Genomic DNA, 24579 nt, shown 5'->3' on the forward strand with positions numbered 1-24579 from the left:
TATTCCATAACATGCATTCTTTTTGCAATAAGGTACTAAAGTAAAACTGCAAAAAATGTGGCAAAGAAATAAACGTTATGTCCTAAATACAAGGCGTTATGTTTCGGCCATATTTTCAAGCATGGGGGTGGCTGCATCATGTTATGGGTATGCTTGCCATCAGCAAGGACTTGGGAGGTTTTTTTTTTAAATAAAAAGAAATTGAATAAAGCTAAGCACAGGCAAAATCCTAGAGGAAAACCTGGTTCAGTCTGTTTTCCAACAGACACTGGGAGACAAATTCACCTTTCAGCAGGACAATAACCCAAAACACAAGGCCAAATGTACACTGGAGTTGCTTACCAAGATGACATTGACTCTTCCTGATTGGCCTATTTACAGTTTTGACTTAAATCGCCTTGACAATCTATGGTCAACAACCAACTTGACAGAGCTTGAGGAATTTTTAAAATAGGATAATGTGCAGATATTGTACAATCCAGGTGTGCAAAGCTCTTAGACTTACCCAGAAAGACTGGCAGCTGTAAAAGGTGATTCTAACATGTATTGACTCAGGTGTGTGAATAGTTATGTAAATGAGATATTTCTGTATTTCATTTTCAATAAATTAGCAAAAATTTATAAAAACATGTTTTCACTTTGTCATTTTGGGGTATTGTGTGTAGATGGGTGAGAAAGAAATATATTTTATCAATTTTGAATTCAAGCTGTAACACAACACAATGTGGAATAAGTCAAGGAGTATGAATTCATTATTTCTGAAGGCACTGTTGAAGCAAGTTATGGTACTTTAATTGTCTTCTGAAATGTTTTTATTTACATGAATATTGACCACAAAGATTGCCATTTTCCCAATGACTATAATTGGGGATCCTGCTTTCTGGATACAACAGCCTGCAGTGTCCAGGTCGGCCTTCAACTTGAGATCCTCAGTGAGATGGGGCAGTCATAAAACAGAGTCATATTGAAAGTGAAACTATGGCCCCTCTATTCCTGTAATGGTCCAATTTAGAGGAAATGGGTATAGAAATAGGAGAGCTAGACTGCCCTCTCCAGTTGATAGATTTGTAGAATGATCTAGTTATTCTATATCTAACACTGGAAAGTGAAAGTCACTGCACCAGTCAATTTCACTTTCGATTGTAGCAATATAAATGCAGCTGCAATCCGTTTTTCACAACTATATCAGCATCTCAGTCTCAGGAGGGACTAGTACTAACAAGGTAAGTCTGTCATTAGGACCTGCTTGATATACATACAGTACAGTATATTCTTCCCATTTTCAATGTAAAAGGAAAAATCGAATTACTATACTGCAATGTTTGTGGAAGCTCCCTGTAATTTGTGCACTAGGGAAATGTGTTACATTGTCTTTTATTGTTCCTATACAGCCTCTACATTATGGGGCGGTTTCCCGGACACAGATTAAGCATATACGATAAATACAAAATAACACATTTTACTATAACAGAAATTGAATTGTAAACCATTAAAATTGCATTCCACCTGCCTTTGCTTTCACAAACAGCTGACAGCTAGGGCTGACAGTGAGGACTTGTGAAGAGCAGAATCAACCATCTCTGCATAATCAAAACAGATGCTTTGTGAGAAGGTGTTTAAGTTCACAGTTAGCCATTGTTATGTAAATGACCGTTTTTGATGGTCGAATAATTGTGAAATTGCACACTTTAGGACAATGCGGACGACTTCGGACTCTGCACCCAGCGGTTTCCAAAGCTAGTGTGGCATGTTAAATTTGTTTCCTTCCCATGAATTTGGCTCCAGCCTTGGAACGGTTTGGGCTATTAGTAATTATGACCCCATTCCTGAAAGCTAAGACTCTCAGGAACATACAGTATCTTCTGTTCTAAGAAAGATGAAATACACAATGATTGCCTGATGATCTTTCTTCTGCTTTCCTGAATTTTCCAATATCAGTATGACGCATTTCATTCACTTGAAAGCATAGTTAATTCAGACTTCAATTTGGAATTACCTGATTTAACATATCTTTGTGTTATTTATATGGCCAGATTCAAAAGTTTCATCAAATAATTTGTACAGATTTGTTTCAGATACGCTCAGTGTCCTAAAATAGAAAATAAAATAGTGTAATGTTATCACTGTTTTAAAACAAATGTGTTAATAGGGCAGTAAATATATACTGAACAAAAATATAAACGCAACATGCAACAATTTCAACGATTTTACTGAGTTACAGTTCATATAAGGAAATCAGTCAATTAAAATAAATAAATTAGGCCCTAATCTATGGATTTCACATGACTGGGCAGGGGCCCACCCACTGGGGAGCCAGACCCAGCCAATCAGAATGAGTTTTTCTCCACAAAAAGGCTTTATTACAGACAGAAATATACGAAAATGCTCACTAACAGGGATGTAAGCAAATTTGTGCACAACATTTGAGAGAAATAAGCTTGTTGTGCGTATGGAAAATTTCTGGCATCTTTTCTTTCAGCTCTTGAAACATGGGACCAGCACTTTACATGTTACGTTTATATTTTTGTTCAGTGTAGTACAGAAAATGCATGTATTCAGTGGAATGCACTGTACGTTTCATTCCAAGTCATCATCTCTAAAGAGCTGCTGCCTATGCTGTCTGACAAAATCACTATTTTAGTAGTTCATCAAAGTAAATACTTTTATGACTGCTGAAGACCAACTGTCAATCACTTAGATCATGTATTTTCAGGTAGAGATAAATCACGAACATATCTGTTTGTATGTGGCCTTTAGCAGACGTGGATAGCTGCAGTACAGACATGATATACTATTCACCCCAAAAACTATTTTTATTTTCCCCCTCTGAAAAGCAAACATGGGCCAAACGCAATCACCACCACCACCACCACCACCATCAAAGGGTAAGAGACATATGACATATCTCTAAAATACACTTATAGTGATTAAATCGGCTCTTCATTGACAACAGTCCCAAGGCAGTACATATCATTCACTGTAGTCTACTCTCATTTATTGTGTGTCATTGTAATCAAAATCCTCAAATTCTTTAGAAAATTAGAGATGGGGGTATTGGAATCTGGAAAACAACAATTAAGTTAATTTAATCCAAATGTGTCCCATGTGTGTCACACAGAATTTGACCAAGAATGGAGGAGAACATGTTGGAGGTAAGTAGCCTACTATACTGTCTACCCAAATAGGGAGGATGAAGGAGTTGCGCTCCCTCACCTTTTTCATTTTGAGAAAACACAGAGCTGGTAAAACTATTTCTGGAAAAATTAATTCGGATAAATTCTAAATAAAGTATTTAAAATCACCATTAAAAATCAATGAAAAACGTTATAATGAAAAACCAAATAAATATGTATAGCAGCCTAGAGGGAGGTAAGTGGTGATTTCTTCCCTGTCTTCTTTCTGGTGGTGGCGAGAATGATGAAGAATATAGGGAACGTGTGTACTGCGGAGGCCCGTCGGAGGCTTGACCATTTAAACCAAATTTATCATGTGTCTGCCTTGAAGTTCATAAAACTCCATGGACCCCATCTTGCGCAGTGGAATCCAGAACAATATGTGACCACTTGGTTAAGGTGACACCGTTCCGCCGAGGACACCCAAACCAGAGTGGCCACTGCAAAGCCCAAGGAGCCTGACCCTCTCTGGAAATTGCTGTAGCCCTGCTTGGGATATTTAGCCTACCAATAGCCTACATTGGCTATTGGTTGAGACGCAGGGCCCGTTCTATCTTGGTACTGTATGTCAGAGTGGGCAATTGGAAATGTGAATTGGGTCAAGTTGGCATTTAGGTCAGAGTTTATTGATATGCATGAATACACCACACCAAAATTTTCATTTTATGGCTGTTTTAAAACAATTTTCCTGCAATTCTACATAGTAATGATTTATGTTCACTATTTGGTCAATTGACTTGATAGCATGTTTAATCTATGCAAATAAATTCTATGAATTGATAGTTCACCTATCTCTTTTCTTTTAGTCTGTGGTAGGGTATATTGTAGCCATGTGTTCAAGCTAATCAAATCAAACGTTATTTATGATACAGCAATACAAAGTAAGCTACACAATCCAAAGAAATGCGTACTCGCAATAAAGCTCTCCTCGCAAACAGTGCAATGATAATAAGCTATATGTATTTGTAGGCTATTTACATTAGGCTGTATCCTACAAATACAGTATCTTCAGAAAGTATTAATACCCCTTGACTTATTCCACATTTTGTTGTGGTACAGCCTGAAGTAAAAATTGATTAAATGTATGTTTTTGCTCACCCATCTACACACAATATCCCATAATGACAAAGTTAAAACATGTTTTTAGCGTTTTTTTGCAAATGTATTGAAAATGAAATACAGAAATATCTAATTTACATAAGTAATCACACCCATGAGTCAATACTTTGACTCCATTTTCAGGTCTTGCCATAGTTTTAGAAGTAGATTTAAGTCAAAACTGTAACTCTGCCATTCATGAAAATTCACTGTCTTCTTGGAACACAAATCCAGTGTAGATTTGGCCTTGTGTTTTAGGTTATTGTCTTGCTGAAAGGTGAATTCATATCCTAGTGTCTGGTGGAAAGCAGATTCAACCAGGTTTTCCTCAAGGGTTTTGCCTGTGTTTAGCTCCATTCTGTTTCTTTTTTATAATGAAAAATTCCCCAGTCCTTAACGATTACAAGCATACCCATAACATGATGCAGCCACCACTGTGCTTGAAAATATGGAGAGCGGTAGTCAGTAATGTGTTGTATTGGATTTGTCCCAAACATAACACTTTGTGGTCAGGACAAAAAGTGAATTGCTTTGCCACATTTTATGTATTATTACTTTAGTGCCTTGTTGCAAACAGGATGTTTTTATTCTGCACTGGCTTCCTTCTTTTCACTCTGTCAATTAGGTTAGTATTGTGGATCCATCCTCAGTTTTCTCCTATCACAGCCAGTAGCCCTTTCCTGCAGTCAAATGACCAAATCGCCCTCTAGTGGCCTCATGGGTGGAATGTTATTAAGATTTTTCATAATTTCAAAATTCATCTATTTTTTTTTTACACCTTAAAATGTTGTGTTTCTATGTCAAACGGTTTTGTTATATTTCAGTCTTCTCTGATGTATATAAAGTGTAATATTGGGATGCAAACTCAAAATTGTTTTAAAGTCACAATTGGCCCAAGGTTTCCGTTAGCTGGTAATAGCAGGCTTTTGGCCTTAAATTTTTTTGAAGAGGTGATAAATAAAATAGCCAACGGCCAATTGTCCTGGAGAAAAAAAAAGAAAAGAAAAATATTTCGAAATAATGCTTTTTAGCCTATTCAATGATGGAAATACCAGTTGGTTTAGTATATGGGTTAATTTGGGTTCTTTTGCATAATTCTATGGGTTAATTTGCATAACTTCATGGAATTAAATGTACGCGTGTGTACTGTATATTCGTTATGTATGTTATTTATTACATGCACAGCATACATATACAGTGAGGGAAAAAAGTATTTGATCCCCTGCTGATTTTGTACGTTTGTCCACTGACAAAGACATGATCAGTCTATAATTTTAATGGTAGGTTTATTTGAACAGTGAGAGACAGAATAACAACAAAGAAATCCAGAAAAACGCATGTCAAAAATGTTATAAATTGATTTGCATTTTAATGAGGGAAATAAGTATTTGACCCCTCTGCAAAACATGACTTAGTACTTGGTGGCAAAACCCTTGTTGGCAATCACAGAGGTCAGACGTTTCTTGTAGTTGGCCACCAGGTTTGCACACATCTCAGGAGGGATTTTGTCCCACTCCTCTTTGCAGATCTTCTCCAAGTCATTAAGGTTTCGAGGCTGACGTTTGGCAACTTGAACCTTCAACTCCCTCCACAGATTTTCTATGGTATTAAGGTCTGGAGACTGGCTAGGCCACTCCAGGACCTTAATGTGCTTCTTCTTGAGCCACTCCTTTGTTGCCTTGGCCGTGTGATTTGGGTCATTGTCATGCTGGAATACCCATCCACGACCCATTTTCAATGCCCTGGCTGAGGGAAGGAGGTTCTCACCCAAGATTTGACGGTACATGGTCCCGGCAGTGAAGTTGTCCTGTCCCCTTAGCAGAAAAACACCCCCAAAGCATAATGTTTCCACCTCCATGTTTGATGGTGGGGATGGTCTTCTTGGGGTCATAGGCAGCATTCCTCCTCCTCCAAACACGGCGAGTTGAGTTGATGCCAAAGAGCTCGATATTGGTATCATCTGACAACAACACTTTCACCCAGTTCTCCTCTGAATCATTCAGATGTTCATTGGCAAACTTCAGACGGGCCTGTATATGTGCTTTCTTGAGCAGGGCGCTGCAGGATTTCAGTCCTTCACGGCGTAGTGTGTTACCAATTGTTTTCTTGGTGACTATGGTCCCAGCTGCCTTGAGATCATTGACAAGATCCTCCCGTGTAGTTCTGGGCTGATTCCTCACCATTCTCATGATCATTGCAACTCCACGAGGTGAGATCTTGCATGGAGCCCCAGGCCGAGGGAGATTGACAGTTATTTTGTGTTTCTTCCATTTGCGAATAATCGCACCAACTGTTGTCACCTTCTCACCAAGCTGCTTGCTGATGGTCTTGTAGCCCATTCCAGCCTTGTGTAGATCTACAATCTTGTCCCTGACATCCTTGTAGAGCTCTTTGGTCTTGGCCATGGTGGAGAGTTTGGAATCTGATTGATTGATTGCTTCTGTGGACAGGTGTCTTTTATACAGGTAACAAGCTGAGAATAGCAGCACTCCCTTTAAGAGTGTGCTCCTAATCTCAGCTCGTTACCTGTATAAAAGACACCTGGGAGCCAGAAATCTTTCTGATTGAGAGGGGGTCAAATACTTATTTCCCTCATTAAAATGCAAATCAATTTATAACATTTTTGACATGCGTTTTTCTGGAATTTTTTGTTGTTATTCTGTCTCTCACTGTTCAAATAAACCTACCATTAAAATTATAGACTGATCATTTCTTTTTCAGTGGGCAAACGTACAAAATCAGCAGGGGATCAAATACTTTTTTCACTCACTGTACAGAGCCTTTTAGTTAAAAATCTGTCAGACAGCGCTTTTATAAGACCAATCATTGCGCAACAATTATAAATGCAATCTATTGTTTTTCGGCCACGATAAAAATTGCTAATATTTGTTAAAAATTGATTAAATAGATTTTTTGGGTCACCCATCTACACACAATATCCCATAATGACAAAGTAAAAACATGTTTTTCAAATTTTTTGAATTTTTTTTGAAAATGAAATACAGAAATATCTAATTTACATACGTATTCACACCCATGAGTCAATACTTTGTAGAAGCGCCTTTGGCTTCTCATTTGAATGACATTACTATGTTATGAGGCATGTTTTACCTCGCTTCAAAGTAGCGTAGGCAAAATCCTACTATATTCGTGGAGGCAATTATTTTATACAGACTTCCATGTGCCATTGAAACTAGTTGCTTATTTCTATGTTCTATTGGTTTTCAACTTTCTTTCATTGTCTGGTAGCCAAATGCACATTCACGCGTAGCCTAATGCCTTGTGCGCATTGCTGTGCTAATAATGCTAAGAAATAATAGTTTATCAACATTTTAAGCTAAACGTTCTGATATGTTGCATCAGATTCATTGCTTTTTAATGTTTTTGAATGTAGCCTAGGCCTACTGGTTGTATGAATTTGGGATCTATCGCTCCACAACTGTCCCAGAGTCTGTTTAGGCTATTTCTTTCTCGACAAGCTGACCAATGGAATAGGTCAACTTTACTACTATGGGGGATAGTAGATTGACATAGGGTCACAGGCGGCACGTCCATAAGGCTAGGGGAAGTTAAGCTTTCCCTAAGTAAATTGAATGAAATTGCCAAAATTATATAGCCTAATTAGCCACCTCCTGTCTATACAGAAATAAATACATTCATTCAGAATAAACTACTAAACCATGATTTGGGCACAGAGGATCATTACCTTCCCCTAGCTATAAAATATCAATAAATTGTGGATTGTTTTAAATCGCATTGCCTAAGGAAAGGCAGCGTGCGCAACAAATACCAAATAGATGATTGTTGAGTTGCGACTGTCAGTGAAAAGTAGAGAGCCAGACATATCACAATATTAAAAAATTAAATAGCGGGAAAATATAGTTTGGCTATTGCTGTAAAGACAAGACTATGAAAATACTCTCATCTGTCTTTTAGTCATCAAAATGCTCAACTTAATTGAGCGAACAATAGGCGGAGAGCAGCGCCTTATCCCCGGTGAGTGCGCAGTGTGCATATTCACTCTTCATCATTGTTGGGTCAGTGCCACTTAAAAGTTTGGACAAGTGTAGTGTCCGAGACAACGATACTGATTATGCTGTGATGACAAGAAATCCGCTGACACTGTCCTTGATTATAATGGTGTATTACATAAAAGATTACAGTATCAATTTACAGACTCCTGCAGAAGTCCGGAGAACAACTGACCCAATCTCTAATATGTTGTACCTCCCTGTCCTTTGTTTAAAACATGGTATTTATATCCTATGTAACATAAGATGGGTGGTTTCTGATAGACCAATCCCTGGCCTCCCCACATCTCCAAATGTCCTCTATTCCAAGAAGCCTATGTAGCAATGCTTTCCAGATGCTTCAGCAAAGCAGAGTAAAGTTAATCTATTACACCATTTGCAAACGTCAGCAAAATCATAGACCTTCAGACACTACATATTTCCCCCCTTCGAGACTAATTAAGTCTCGAAAACAAAAAGAATAGGATTATGACAAATAACAATTTTTGTTCTTGAGTAACTTTAGCAATAAACCAAAATTTATGGAGAGTAAACACATTTTTATATAGACAAATTTTTGTATGGAGTGTAAATACATTGTTATGGAGTGTAAATAAATTGTTATGGAGTGTAAATAAATTGTTATGGAGTGTAAGAGTGAAAAACCTGTCTGGCAGCTTTCATTCCAAATATCCATCAATCAATCAAGACAGGAAAATTCTGATCTCCAGATCAATTTATGAATCTTTATCAATGCATTTTAAGCTATGATGCAATTGAATACACATGAAAACAAAATACAATCAAAAATGTCCACATTCAGGCTGGTCGACCCATCGGACCCTCCTGTGGATTCTCTCTGTCCCTGCCTAGACCCAATATCCCTAAGCTTCAACGAAATAAACAAAAACATCTGAGGTCCCCACTTGTACCCAACAACAGAAAACATCATTCTTCAAAAATTAATACAGAAAGAATATAACACTGGAATGTAGTCCACTACACTGCAGCTCCTCCACAGTGTCGACTTTCAATGCAACGTCGATGATGGAATCTGAACATTTCCACACCTTCCTTGTTCCACTTCCTCCAGTCCATTCATATTGTCCATGTTTGAGTATTTGAATCCCACTCTACACATCCCCATATACTTCTGGAAGAAAATAAAACATCAACCAGTATCTTTTGCAAAACAACACATGCAAATTAAAACATCAATATCAACAATAATATAAAAATGATATATAAAATGATATATATATGAATCACATTCCATTTCCCCCTTTGATTCATAAGAAAATACTAAATATCACAATAATATGTAAAGACATGCGAAAATTATCACACAATCAGATATTGAAAATTTCCTAGAGTTACTTCAACCCTAGTTTTCATAACATTTTAGTCTGACTTTTTTCCCCAATTTTTTCAAAAACCATTTCACTGATTTATCCACAAAACCCTTTCCCATTTTCTGAGGATATTAAATCGGGAAATCCCCACCTGCTTATGACTTCTTTACACAAAAACTTAGCAACCGACTGAGCATCTTTTAGCTTAGTTGGACATCTTATGCACCTCTTGGTGTAGGAATGTAACCAGGAATAACAGTCACACCCCTGCAAACATTCTTTTTCAGACAGATTTTGCACCTGCCTATGACATAGTCAACCTGTTAAAGCAAATATGGTGCCCAAAAACCATACTCCTTTCTGATCTTTCTCCTAACCTCCCCCCTTGCAACATTAGCTAACCCATAGCTTCCTAAATCATCAGACCTAATAGGTCCAGAGGCGCTACTATCAACCCCTCATGGTTTCTCCAAAGACAACAAAGGATTGTTACTCTGAGGATTTTTTTTTGTCCTTAAAACACCTGCTTTCGAAAGTCCTTCAATTTGTGGTTCAATCCCTTGGATTGCTTCATATTTCAATGGATACTGATTCTTCCAAGGAGGTCTGGCTCCTGGTCGAAGTTCAACTTTCACCTCAATTGGGCTGATTTCACAAGTCCAATATCAGTACTGTGTTGAGACCACAAACATTCTGGAACTTGTTGCAACATCTCCTCTTTCATAGGGTCTGAATCCATCTTCGCACTGCAAATAGATTCATGTGTCATCCGTACAGCTTGTGGCTCTCCTTGTCCTTGAGCCGAAATCATGATTTTGAAGATCTTCACTCCTCCAAATCCCCAAATTCTCTTTCATCGGTACGAAAACAGCTTTCTCTGCTTCTGTCATCATTTCTCCTATATGCTTCTGCTCATAGCCTTCAGAAACCAACAAAGTCACATGTGGCACACTCTTCTCAATCTCAAATTCTTTATCCAGATAATTGTCTGTGTTTATCTTCATAGCTGCTCCTTGTGGTCCTAAAATTATGCAACATGAGCTGAGTTGAACTTTCTTTGGTTGATGACTCAACCATTCCTCTGAGTTCGATTGGGCAGCATTCTTGAAATACTTGAGCGTACAATGAAATGGATATTCCGGAAGCCTCGCATCTGGCATGTTTGCCACAATGAATTTCTCCCATATCTTAGCCTGCTTCAAAAAATCTTCACTGAGATTTCCAATCCAAAATACTGAAGAAGAATCCATCTCTGTCGTCATCAACAATTGGTAAACCTTTTCCTTTGGCACTTCTACCAGACAGCCGTCTGGTGTACCTTTTATTGTACAGTTCAATTTACACAATGCATCTCTTCCCAACAATGCAATAGGTGTATGTTCTAATACCAGTATGGGTATTGTAATTTTCTGATTTTCCTAGCAGAGCTCAATTGGTTCCGTAAGAGGAATCAGCTGTTTCACTCCCTCAAATCCGATTGTCCTAATTAGTTGATTGGACATAGGGAGATGTGTAGCATCTTCAGGCCGAACACAGATAAAAGCAGCTCCGCTATCCGCCATCACTTCCAATGGTCGGTTGTTTACTTTCACCTCAATTGTTGGATATTTTTCCGGTCCTGATGCTACCAGCTGACACCCTCCTTTCGGATCTTCTGGGCACCTCTAGAATCCTTGCTCTGGGCCCCTATAAGGGTTCACCGGTCCTCCAGATGATCTTGACTGGCCCCTGTATCTTCCTCTGAAATTCCCTCTGGTGTTTCCTCCTGGCCCATTACACTCACGGGCAAAGTGACCAACCTGTCCACAATTATAACACACTTCTGAAGATTGCTGGAAGTATGGCTTAAATCTTCCTCCTCTTCCTCTTCCTAAGCCTTCTCGTCCTCTTCCTCTACAATTCTGTGTCTGTCCAGAAACTGGCTATGAATATGAAACAACTGGTACCACTAGTTGTTGCTGGTACAATTGCATTTGACCTGGTTCGGTTGAAGTTGTGGCAGTGATTGTTGATTTGGTGAACACTGATTCTGCATAACCAAAGCTTGTTTCTTCTCCTTCTTATTCTCCACCAGTTGTATTTGATTGAGTTTTCTGAGAGCATCTTGGTCCTGTTCTTTCTGGTTGTGTTCCTTTTTCCCCATTGTAACAAGTCTTTTATATTCCTTTATTATGAATTATTTTATTATTATTATTATTATTTTAAACCAATTAATTTGTAAACCAAAAAATACTTTAGACTATGTAGCTTATGTTTCCCTCCTTTTTTAAATTTATTTTTATAATTAATTAAATAATTAATCAATCAATCAACTAATCAACCAATTAATTAACTAATAAATTCATTCATTCATCAATTTATTTACTTATTATTTTTATTTTATTTTACCAAATTATTGATTAGTGGCAATCTTACCACATCCGATCAGGAAAAGTAAAGGAAACTAGTCAACTTCAGAGCAATCCAAAAAAGAAAGACCTGTAATCCAGCAACATTACAGCACTCACAAACCAATTGCTTAATAATCACCCAATTACCTTAATTTTACAGAATAATGTCAGTGCTGGATTTCCAACACAACTCTAATCAAAACAACTCATTCACAAAAACCCTAATGTGTAATTCTCAATTACATCAATTCATCAGTCTGTTGCCAAGTTCCTGTGAAATGGTCACAACATGAAATATTATATGCATACACAATGTATCTATTATATCCTGTAAGGGAAAGTAGGTTTTGTGGATAGAACAGTACTGGCCTTAATTGGACTGGATCCGGGGCAGCACACACTGTCGCGTGACGCACTTGTCAGCACCTCCTCTCTCTCTCTCTCTCTCTCTCTCTGTCTCCTCCTTCTCGACTCTCACATCACAGAAGAACAAAAGAAACAGACAACAATTCAGTCTTTTATGCATACCTATGTTCACATTCGCGCTAAGAAATAAGCAAACAGCTTAACTCAGGAATCAGGAAAATCAACCTAGTGAGTTCAGGATTTTCGGCCCATCCTAATGATCGCTTCGTTTGAGGGCTTCCTTAAATCAGCGACGTCCTAATAGTATACTTTTTCCTTATTTCCTGGCCTTATTCCTTCATGCTATTCGTGGACACTCCTTTTAATTTTATTCAAGCCAAATATCTGTGTGCCCAGTGTTAACAATTCCTATAGACACTCCCCCCTGTTTGCGTTGTTCCCAACGCAAACAAATTTAGAAATTTAGAACGGATTCTCATCACACAGCAAATAACAGCAAAGCGCACACACAAGTCCTTTGACGGTACATCTCCTCAACGCACACACACACACAAGCACACGAACCGACCAGCGCCCAAAGTTGTGAGAAAGCTCACCGTATCTGCATGCCCCTTGAGCGGGAGTCACTTCGTAGCCCATGAATGGAACGCTGAGAAAAGACGCAACACGTCCCAAATCCTCGTCGCCATTCTGTAGTGTCCAAGACAATGATGCTGATTATGCTGTGATGACAAGAAATCCGCTGACACTGTCCTTGATTATAATGGTGTATTACATAAAAGATTACAGTATCAATTTACAGACTCCTGCAGAAGTCCGGAGAACAACTGACCCAATCTCTAATATGTTGTACCTCCCTGTCCTTTGTTTAAAACATGGTATTTATATCCTATGTAACATAAGATGGGTGGTTTTTGATAGACCAATCCCTGGCCTCCCCACATCTCCAAATGTCCTCTATTCCAAGAAGCCTATGTAGCAATGCTTTCCAGATGCTTCAGCAAAGCAGAGTAAAGTTAATCTATTACACCATTTGCAAACGTCAGCAAAATCATAGACCTTCAGACACTACACAAGTTTTGGACAATAATTTCCTCCTCCAGTTTAGATGGACGTCATATTCTATTTGTGTCTCCTCTTCTCATAGGCCTATTATATGGACAACGTCGTTATTATTGATTGTCAGTGTCAGCAGAGTAGGCTACCCGGTAATTTGTCATAGGCCTATTAAAAAAGATTTGGCTAATGTCTCCAGTCATATAAAGTGTAGTAAAATTGCATGAAATGTGTTTTTCCCGTGTAAAGAAAGAAGAAACGTATCTGATATAGCCTATAGCCCAGGCCTCTACACTATACGCGCTCAACCACGCCTTGAACAGTCTTTTTTGAGAACAGTGATTGAGTTATATTATTAGCCTAAATTATGACTCCAATCTACTCATCACATTATGAATGGCTAGGCTATCTTACACAAGTCTACAAATGTGATTATGCAAGGAATGTTTTATTATAAAGGTGCATTTTTATGGTGAAAATGTGCTTCCCCAAACTTGAAACTCACATTTCGCCTATTCATAGGCTAGTGATTTTGCTGTTCCTTACTCGTCTTGTTGGCTGAGGAAAAGTAAATGTGGACAGTTATTCTAACATCCTCAAAGTGCGCGGTAAGGAAACAAGTCATTGCATCCTCGACTTGCATGATCTGTTAAGATTAATTAACATGATCTAAATGCGATTTCTGTCATTCTGAGCCTCGCAGGTGGACGCCCTAATCAGGTTAAGCACCCAATGCATATGGGTTTGGGAGAAATTTACCGGTAAATGTAAATGCTGCCGGTCAAATGTCCGTGCCACAATTTCATAAAGGAAACCCTGCATTGGCCTCATGGTGAAATCCCTGAGCAGTTTCCTTCTTCTCAGGCAACTGAGTTAGGAAGGACGCATGTATCTTTGTAGTGACTTGGTGTGTTGATACACTATCGAGAGTGTAATTAATAACTTCACCATGCTCAAAGGGATATTCAGTGTCTTCTTTTTATTTTAATAAATACAAATACCAATAGGTGCCCTTTTTTTGCGAGGCAATGGAAAACCTCCCTGGTCTTTGTGGTTGAATTTGTTTTTGAAATTCACTGCTCGACTGAGGGACCTTACAGATAATTGTATGTGCAGGATACAGAGATTATCTAGTCATTCAAAAATCATGTTAAACACTATTATTGAATACAGATTGAGTCCATGCACCTTATTATGTGACATGTTAAGCAAATGTTTGCTCCTGAATTTACACTGCTCAAAAAAATAAAGGGAACACTAAAATAACACATCCTAGATCTGAATGAATGAAATAATCTTATTAAATACTTTTTTCTTTACATAGTTGAATGTGCTGACAACAAAATCACACAAAAATTATCAATGGAAATCAAATTTATCAACCCATGGAGGTCTGGATTTGGAGTCACCCTCAAAATTAAAGTGGAAAACCACACTACAGGCTGATCCAACGTTGATATAATGTCCTTAAAACAAGTCAAAATGAGGCTCAGTAGTGTGTGTGGCCTCCACGTGCCTGTATGACCTCCCTACAATGCCTGGGCATGCTCCTGATGAGGTGGCGGATGGTCTCCTGAGGGATCTCCTCCCAGACCTGGACAACTCCTGGACAGTCTGTGGTGCAACGTGGCGTTGGTGGATGGAGCGAGACATGATGTCCCAGATGTGCTCAATTGGATTCAGGTCTGGGGAACGGGCGGGCCAGTCCATAGCATCAATGCCTTCCTCTTGCAGAAACTGCTGACACACTCCAGCCACATGAGGTCTGGCATTGTCTTGCATTAGGAGGAACCCAGGGCCAACCGCACCAGCATATGGTCTCACAAGGGGTCTGAGGATCTCATCTCGGTACCTAATGGCAGTCAGGCTACCTCTGGCGAGCACATGGAGGGCTGTGCGGCCCCCAAAGAAATGCCACCCCACACCATGACTGACCCACCGCCAAACCGGTCATGCTGGAGGATGTTGCAGGCAGCAGAACGTTCTCCACGGCGTCTCCAGACTCTGTCACGTCTGTCACATGTGCTCAGTGTGAACCTGCTTTCATCTGTGAAGAGCACAGGGCGCCAGTGGCGAATTTGCCAATCTTGGTGTTCTCTGGCAAATGCCAAACGTCCTGCACGGTGTTGGGCTGTAAGCACAACCCCCACCTGTGGACGTCGGGCCCTCATACCACCCTCATGGAGTCTGTTTCTGACCGTTTGAGCAGACACATGCACATTTGTGGCCTGCTGGAGGTCATTTTGCAGGGCTCTGGCAGTGCTCCTCCTGCTCCTCCTTGCACAAAGGCGGAGGTAGCAGTCCTGCTGCTGGGTTGTTGCCCTCCTACGGCCTCCTCCACGTCTCCTGATGTACTGGCCTGTCTCCTGGTAGCGCCTCCATGCTCTGGACACTACGCTGACAGACACAGCAAACCTTCTTGCCACAGCTCGCATTGATGTGCCATCCTGGATGAGCTGCACTACCTGAGCCACTTGTGTGGGTTGTAGACTCCGTCTCATGCTACCACTAGAGTGAAAGCACCACCAGCATTCAAAAGTGACCAAAACATCAGCAAGGAAGCATTGGAACTGAGAAGTGGTCTGTGGTCACCACCTGCAAAACCAGTCCTTTATTGGGGGTGTCTTGCTAATTGCCTATAATTTCCACCTGTTGTCTATGCCATTTGCACAACAGCATGTTACATTTATTGTCAATCAGTGTTGCTTCGTAAGTGGACAGTTTGATTTCACAGAAGTGTGATTGACTTGGAGTTACATTGTGTTGTTTAAGTGTTCCCTTTATTTTTTTGAGCAGTGTATTTCGGCTTGCCATAACAAAGGGGTTGAATACTTATTGACTCAAGACATTTTACAATTAATACTTCCACTTTGACATTATGGGGTATTGTGTGTAGGCCAGTGACAAAACATCTCAATTTAATCCATTTTAAATTCAGGCTGTAACACAACTAAATGTGGAAAAAGTCAAGGGGTGTGAATACTTTCTGAAGGCACTGTAGCTATACCACGTAGTCGTAGGCCTTTTAGGCTATAGGCCTACTGCAAAATGATTGTTGTTTGTTCCTGAACTGACCGAATGGCAGAACTGTCCTTCAGCTATCCTTTAGCACCACAAGTTGGTTCAACTTCTTTAACATCATTGAGTGATCCTGGCGCTGTCCTTTCAGCACCACGAAGGGCATTCCTATGGCTTAAAATGACATCTCATCAAGATCCGTTGCCTACGCCTAATAGTCATACTCATCCCTTATTATTATTATTATTATTACAAATAGAAGATTATCACTTCTCACAATGGTGCTCGTTTAGTAAAGTTAGATCAACGTTGAATCAATGTCTCGTAAGGTCACATAATTATTAATTTGCATTTTACATAACAGAACCTAATATAATACCATAGCATAGCAGGCCTATAACGTTACTGTTCCACCAAAAACACCTCCTCATTTCTAATGACATTTTAGGATGGTAAACTGAAGCTGAATAGTCTGCTCTAATTCGCTCACAAAACAGTAATTCTAGAAGATCTAAATGCATAGTCACATGAAACTGATTGAGATCAATCAAATGATTAGCATGGAGATGCAGTTGGACATTTCAAAAGTGAAGAATTATCATTCACGATTGACAGTGATGATGGCCTTTTAGAAATGAGGTAGCCTATTCCTAACTTGGTGTTTCAGGGTATTAAACATGTAACATTTTCTTAAGACAATATGTGTGGGCATAGGCAGACGTTGCAATGGGAGAATGCATTTTAAGGGAAAGGGAAAAGGGGATACCTAGTCAGTTGTACAACTGAATGCATTCAACTGAAATGTGTCTTCCGCATTCATGCATATTCTATAAGCTGTTCAATTGGCTACATCTGTCGGTACCATAAGGGTCGGTACAAACTTTGATTGAGGAAATTATGACATCATTAAAAAAAACAAAAAAACTCCCTCCCCACTGACTATCAATCAAATCATCTCGAGCTGCCTGGCACAGACCACTCTCTCCTGAAAAAAAAAGTACTTTAAAGTTTGTTAAATGACTTGCCAAGACATTTAGTAGAAAGAAAGCACATATAGCTCCAAACCATAAAAAACTGGTGTTTGTAGGATATATTGGCACGGGTGTTGTTAGGCCGGAGACGAAGTGCCAATATATCCTCCGAACACCGACTCCGAGGGCACGGGTTACCAACATATTCAAATAATGATTTACATATTTTCATTAAAAACAGTATTTTGATAAATGTATTCATACTATTTCATCCTTCCACAAGATATAGTCCCGACACAAATCTAGGGTTGCTACCCAAGCTGGCTGGTCGTTTGTTCTATCGGTTCGGTTGCTAGTGACGCGACCCAGTCGTTCAGTCGTTTTGTTCTGTATCTACGGACGCGACCCAGTCGTTCGTTCTAAATGTTCCATTGCCATACTGGCTGGCAATGTTCTTATCCCTTGCTTGCTAACTAGCCAACTACGGCAAACTTACAGTCACGTCAAAAAGTGCAGCCTTTGTTTAAGCTGTTTCCTAGTGACATTTATTTGGATACATCCATAACAATGAGCTAATGATGCGCGATTTCGCCTTGCATAGAAAATGTGCTCACTCGTCAGGACACTGTTGTTCAGAGGAGCTAGCCAACAACACAGCTAACACAATCACTTCAAACTGAAGCTGGAAAGACTGCAAACTAGCTGCACTTCATTTTGCTTGACCTGTTTTCTATTGATAGTTCTTTGTGTATATCAACAAAATGATGCTGATTCATGATTTCGACTGGCTGAGAAAAGCTGCCACTGAGACAGTGGATTGTGCAGTCAGATGGAACAGAGTAGGCATTTTAACGTCATCGATTTAGCCGGTGGTAACTTGTGGAATAGACACCCGCTGGAATGCAGTTTTAACCAATCAGCATTCAGTATTAGACCTACCCGTTATATAACTTGTCAAAACCTGTCATAATATGGTCATAACACTGTCATGACCCATATGTTTACACCTGTTGTGACAGATATTGTGTTATTTAATGGCTGGTTATGACACCTAAATAAGTGTTCGGATCTTTCGTGTTTAGCCCTCCGAAAAGGCTCACCAGGAAGCACACAATGTCATGACTCGTGTTTTGTCCTTAATTTTATTTTAAATCATATGACCACAGGTCATAAACCTGAATTACAACAAACAAATAATGACAATATATTATTCAAATATATAATGTAAATATTATTCAAATAATATAAAATAATAATAATGTAAATAATGAAAATCAAATAAGCCTACAACACCATCAAAAATGTGGCTAATCAGGCTTAAAACAGCATTGACTACATCACCCAGAATGCCTAGCGCCAGAGGAGCATAAGAACTTAACTTGGGTTTGAAAGTTTTTCTTAAATCTTTTGTTGTTGTTGTATGAATTCTTTACAGCCATGTTTTTTTCATCATATTTTAAGTAACTTGTAGGAAATACACTTTATGACACTGTCATGAAGCATTATGACCATCCTGTGTCACTTTACTTGGACTAAGAAAATACACTTTATGACACTGTCATGAAGCATTATGACCATCCTGTGTCACTTTACTTGAACTATGAAAATACACTTTGACACTGTCAAGAAGCCTTATGACCATCATAATCATATAAGCCAGATAGGCCTATCATGTACATGCCCTTATGTCAGTCATCAGTCAAAAAGAGGGTGTCTTGTCCTGCTCCTGAAATCTGCTCCTGCATTCATCCCAGTCATCAGCAACAGAGCATTGGGGTAGGTGCATGTCTGATATCAATGTGTGAGCAATTACAATGATAATTTAACATGATCAATAAATAAATAAAAAAGATTAAAAACATAAACATACTGTTGACATGTAGGCTATGGTGTAATGGAATGTTTTGCCTTGTGTGGTAGGTTTTGTGGGTTTTTACATTCTTGTGTAGGTGTCATAATCAGCCATAAAACAACGCAATATATGTCACAACAGGTCTAAATATATGGGCCATGATAGAGTTATGCCCATATTATAACAGGTTATGCCACGTTAAGTCAGCTGTTATGTCATATTATGACATGTTTATGACCGTGTCATAATGTGTTATGACGCTGGGTGTCAAGTAAAGTGTTAACGAACAGTCTATGCTGGCGCAGAATTCTACTATCTGAAAAGGTACAGACGCTTCTGATGCGGGCTTTGTTTAATTGTCAGAAAAACTATCAATTGTCGCTATCGACATGTTACTGTAGCTCAGTTCTATGTCTGTAAAGGGTCACAGTAGATGTAACTTCATTGCCACGCCCTAGTTGTCATACATACGCAACAGGACCATTATTCTGCATGTGAGTTGACATGGAATTTTATGATATTTTCTTATCGTTTTATCAGAAAACCAATAAAAAAAGGGAGTTTAAACGTTAAGCAAAATTGTTCATTTATCACAGGACAGACAATTCAAAACAAACTTCCTTATCATTTATTTTTTGACTATCTGTTTTACCATGTGTGAATATGTTATTCAATGCGTTTCTATGGTCTAATAGCAGTAAGGCCAAATTCAATGTTTCATCAAATACTTGTTTTATATATTTTTGGGATCCTAAAATAATACATCTAATAGCTAAATGATCCTTGTTATGACCATCTTAAAACAATTCCATATGTTAGCTTAGTAGAAAACTATCACCGGGCCCTTAGACCTTAGGGGGTGTCAATAGACCAGTAAGAAAGATAGTTCCAAACCTCTCTGCCAATAATGATCAGTTTTCCCCTCCCCACTCAGACCACTCCCAGACAGTCCTAGCAAAATTCTTGCATGAGAAATTGCTCTTTACTAAGAAGCTATTTTTGTTTCTTTTTGACCACTTGAATTGAAAACAAACACAGTAAGGTACTTAATTGTTAGCCAGAAATGATTTGATATTGAGATAAAAATGGCTGCATTGGACCTTTAAATCCTGTTATATTGATACAATTCCCATTTTGTATGTAATTATGATACTTAAAGGGATAATTCACCCAAATTACAAAATTACATATTGGTTTCCTTACCCTGTAAGCAGTCATGTTATTTTTAGTCATATCCAAATAATCTATAAGTAACTTAATTGAGCTACATAATACATTTTACATACTTCAGGAGGATTTGGACATGAAGCACAAAATATGCTAAAATCAGTACCACTGACTTGCATTGGATTTGTGCCACAAATGCTAAAAAGTTAGCATTTGGAAACCAAAGTGGCCAGGTAAACAAAACCAAAGCATGGATTTATGTCCTACCTTGTCCATAGACTGCTTACAGGCTAAGACAACCAATATGTCATTTTGTAATTTGGGTGAACTATCCCTAATTATAAACTGGGTGGTTCGAGCCCTGAATGCTGATTGGCTGACAGCCGTTGTATATAAGACCATAGACCACGAGTATGACAAAACATTTACGTTGGTAACCAGTTTATAATAGCAATAAGGCACCTCGGGGGTTTGTGATATATGGCCAATATACCACGGCTAAGGGCTGTGTCCAGGCACTCTGTGTTGCGTCGTGCATAAGAACAGCCCTTAGCCATGGTATATTGGCCATATACCACACCCTCTCGGGCCTTATTGTTTAATTATAATACTAACAAAAATGAATTCAATACACCAGTCATCCACTGGTTATTGTAGCTTACGGATGGGCAACTCCAGTCCTCGGGGTCTGATTGGTGTCACACTTTCCCTCTAACCCTAGCTAGCACACCTGATTCAACTTATTGGGGCCATACTTTACATTAGAAAAAGTTTAAGTTTAACCTTGACCTCAGTCTCAAAATGCGCATCAAGCATCAGCCAATTAAAATCATTGACATAATTGCACGTGATCAAATGCTGTATTGTAGTTGCTTGGGTCAGATAATTAATCTAGTACTGAAAACATAAGTAGCGTCTTGTTGGAGCTTCTTGTATGGATTATTGTTGGAGTGTTCTAAACTGGAGACCTTGATTATTGGAGTCAGGTGTGTGCCAGCTAGGGCTGGACCAAAAGTGTCACCAAAAGTGTGTCACCAATCAGGTCCCCGAGGACTGGAGTTGCCCATCCCTGTTGTAGTGTATGGTATATGTTATAACCCTTACTGTATGTCTTCCATGAGATGTGTAACAGTAGTAACAGAAGTAACACTCTTCATTGTCTCTGATAGTAAAGAAGAGAGAGATGCCATGGTGAATGCACTGAGGAACTTTGAACTGAATGATCCTGACGTGGGTCAGCTGAGATGCCTGCTACATGGACCAGTCGGAGCAGGGAAGTCCAGCTTCATCAACTCAGTCAACAACGTTTTCCAAGGACGATCAACACATAATGCCCTGGTATCTGCTGCCACTGGCACCAGCTTCACCATGAAAGTAAGTTTGCCTAATAAATGTAACTACACCATTCAGGGATGGGAAACGGCTTCCTAATATACCTTGGTACACTAAGACATTTCATGAGCCACATACAGGCAGAACAGAGACATGAAGAGAGACTTATAGAAACAAAGAGTGGTCTTCTGCAGTCTTTTAAAGAGGCCCAATGCAGCCTAAATTCCGTTGTTCCTGTGTTTTGTATCATATTGTACAACAGCTGATAATAAGAACACTGTAAAAGTGTGAAAAAATGTGATCAGTGTTATTTCCTGATAGTTGCTAATTGAAAATACAATTTACACAGGACCTTCTAATCAGCAGGTTTTACATGGCAGAGTTTTGGCTTGCCTGGTGACATCATCAGGCGATATAAGTTAATAGACCAATAACAAAGAGAGTTCCAAACCTTTCTGCCAATAACAGCTAGTTTTCAGGTTACATATCTCTCCCATTAGGCCATCCAATCAGGCCCCTCACTCACACCAGCTCCCAGACAGTCCTAGCAAAATTCTGTCTCGTGAAATAGTTTTTTGCTAAAAACCTATTTTGGTTTCATAATGGAAAACTATTACAGTAAGGTACTTAATTGTTACCCAAAAATGATTTGGTATTGAGCAAAAAACGGCTGCATTGGGTCTTTAATATAACATGTAGTCAGTCAACAGATGCCTAGGTTTAAAAAAGTAGGATCATGGAAAGGATAGATACCTGCACATTGTTGGAAACATGGAAAAAAATCCAAAACCTAGGTTCATAAGCACACATTTACACTTAGTTTACAAAACATCCCCCCCATGAGGCGCCATTTTAGCAAGATGTCAACACGCTAAAACGACTCCCTATGTGAAATCGCCATTGCGATTTCACATAGGTATGAATTGTGTGACGTTATTGATGGGTTTGTCTATTTATATACACTGAGTGCACAAAACATTATGAACACCTGCTCTTTCCATGACAGACTGACCAGGTGAATCCAGGTGAAAGCTATGATCCCTTATTGATGTTCCTTGTTAAATCCACTTCAATCAGTGTAGATCAGGGTTCCCCAACTGGCGGTCCGCGGGCCGAATCTGGCCCGCCAGCAATATTATTTGGCCCCTGAAAGCCCCACAAATTAATTATGAATATGTTTGACATTTTAAATAATCATAATCATTAAAAAAATCTCTGACCCGAGATGCCAAAACTCACAAATGCAATGTCCCAAGAAGGAAGTTACCCCACCTAAATAATGCAAAAGTTACATCTTCACTTCATTCATGAGGAGAGAGAATGCTGGATACAGTCAATTAATAAAGCAGGCAGCGGACCAATTTGTGGTGCTGAAACGTAAAGCTGCAACCGCGGCGCAAACAATTGGAGGTGAATGACGCCTGGAACTGAAAATATAGCTAACTTGCTGTGCAAGTGTAGCACAGCAACAGATGGAGAAAACCTACACCAGTCGAGTCATTCATTTCAACAATAATCTTCATTTTAATTTGACTTTACAAACAACAAGAGGGCTTAATTGGAGTGTATTCCTTCCAAGCCTAGGCCTATATAAAATAAATGTAACTGGATGAGGTAGGCTATGAGGCTTAACAGCATCTTTCACAATAAAAAAATATATGGCCGAATAGAAGTGTGATTTTTTTTATTAGGCCTACCTACAATTGCAACTGGATAAAAATGTAGCATCCTACATAAAACAATAATTTAAAGAAAAAAAGGCGATGTCTGTATCTGAATGTCTGTAGCTGAATGTCTGTATCGGGATAGCATGTTCCTGTAATGACAGAACAAACAGAAAATACTGTCAGCTTAAGACCTTAATATCCCTGGATAAGCACTCACAATAATGTTAGTATTTACTAAATACAGTCAAATAGGCCACTAAATTACTTACTCAATGGGAAAAGTTGCATTTCCCCTCGGAAACGATCTTGTGGATGTAGCGTGAGATGGATGTGATTTTGACACGCAGGCAGTCCTCGATTAACTTATGTGAAATCCAGTTCCTGTAGTGCATCTATACTGCGTTCATTGAGGAAAATGAGGACTCGCAGGTGTAAGTCGATCCAAACATTGTCAGTACATAAAATGTAAGTTTCTTTATTGTGCTGTATTCCTCTGAGCATGCCACCCAAAACGCACACAAGGACTCGGCACTCCTGAGCACATCCCTGATGTGGCTCGATGTCTGGAATTCAATCAGCTCAGTTTGGATTGCGGCCTCATCCAGCGAGGGTATCGTTTTCTTAGCAAGGGAGGATAATTCTGCACCTGGGCGGACTGTGAGAGTAAAAACGCAATGATATCCTTGGGCATACTGAAGTCTTCAAATCTGGTGGAGAAGTTGTCCCTCAGCTGCTTGATAAAATCTTTCATCACATCTGTGACAATGCTGCGGCCTGGTCCCTCTGCCTGTCGTTTCTTCAGTGTGCTGAACTGCAGTAGCCTTCCACATTACAAGTCCAAATCGAACAACTCAAGCTTCCAAGTAAAGGCCTCAAGTTTTTTCCACCATGTCCCCGACTGTTTTCCATTTTAACCCGTTTAAGTGACATAATATGTCAGTGAAAAAATCAGTGTGTGTAGCTTGCAATTAATGCAGTTAATGTTTCTGCGTCAGGCCTCTGTCTGGGGCGGGAAGGCCACATTAAAAGTTCCATGCTTAGATTCATAATGATGTCTGAGATTGAAATGTTTGCTAACAGCGACATTTTCATTGCAAATAAGTCACACTGGCTTGGCATTGGGAAAA

At 39.2% G+C, this 24579-nt stretch overlaps 1 protein-coding gene across 1 annotated transcript in view; it reads left to right on the forward strand.

Annotated features, from left to right (window-relative positions):
- The first annotated feature begins 1132 nt into the window (after positions 1 to 1132).
- Positions 1133 to 24579, forward strand: part of LOC121578058 (interferon-induced protein 44-like) — a 30579-nt gene continuing 7132 nt past the window's right edge. Inside the window, exons 1-4 of the mRNA XM_045223838.1 lie at positions 1133 to 1223; positions 2835 to 2885; positions 3119 to 3152; positions 21623 to 21827. Of these exons, the coding sequence (XP_045079773.1) occupies positions 2840 to 2885; positions 3119 to 3152; positions 21623 to 21827 (285 nt within the window). The 5' untranslated portion in view covers positions 1133 to 1223; positions 2835 to 2839. The remainder of the gene's footprint in view (positions 1224 to 2834; positions 2886 to 3118; positions 3153 to 21622; positions 21828 to 24579) is intronic.

The sequence above is a fragment of the Coregonus clupeaformis genome, chromosome 12 (assembly GCF_020615455.1).
Source record: "Coregonus clupeaformis isolate EN_2021a chromosome 12, ASM2061545v1, whole genome shotgun sequence".
Lineage (NCBI taxonomy): Eukaryota > Metazoa > Chordata > Actinopteri > Salmoniformes > Salmonidae > Coregonus > Coregonus clupeaformis.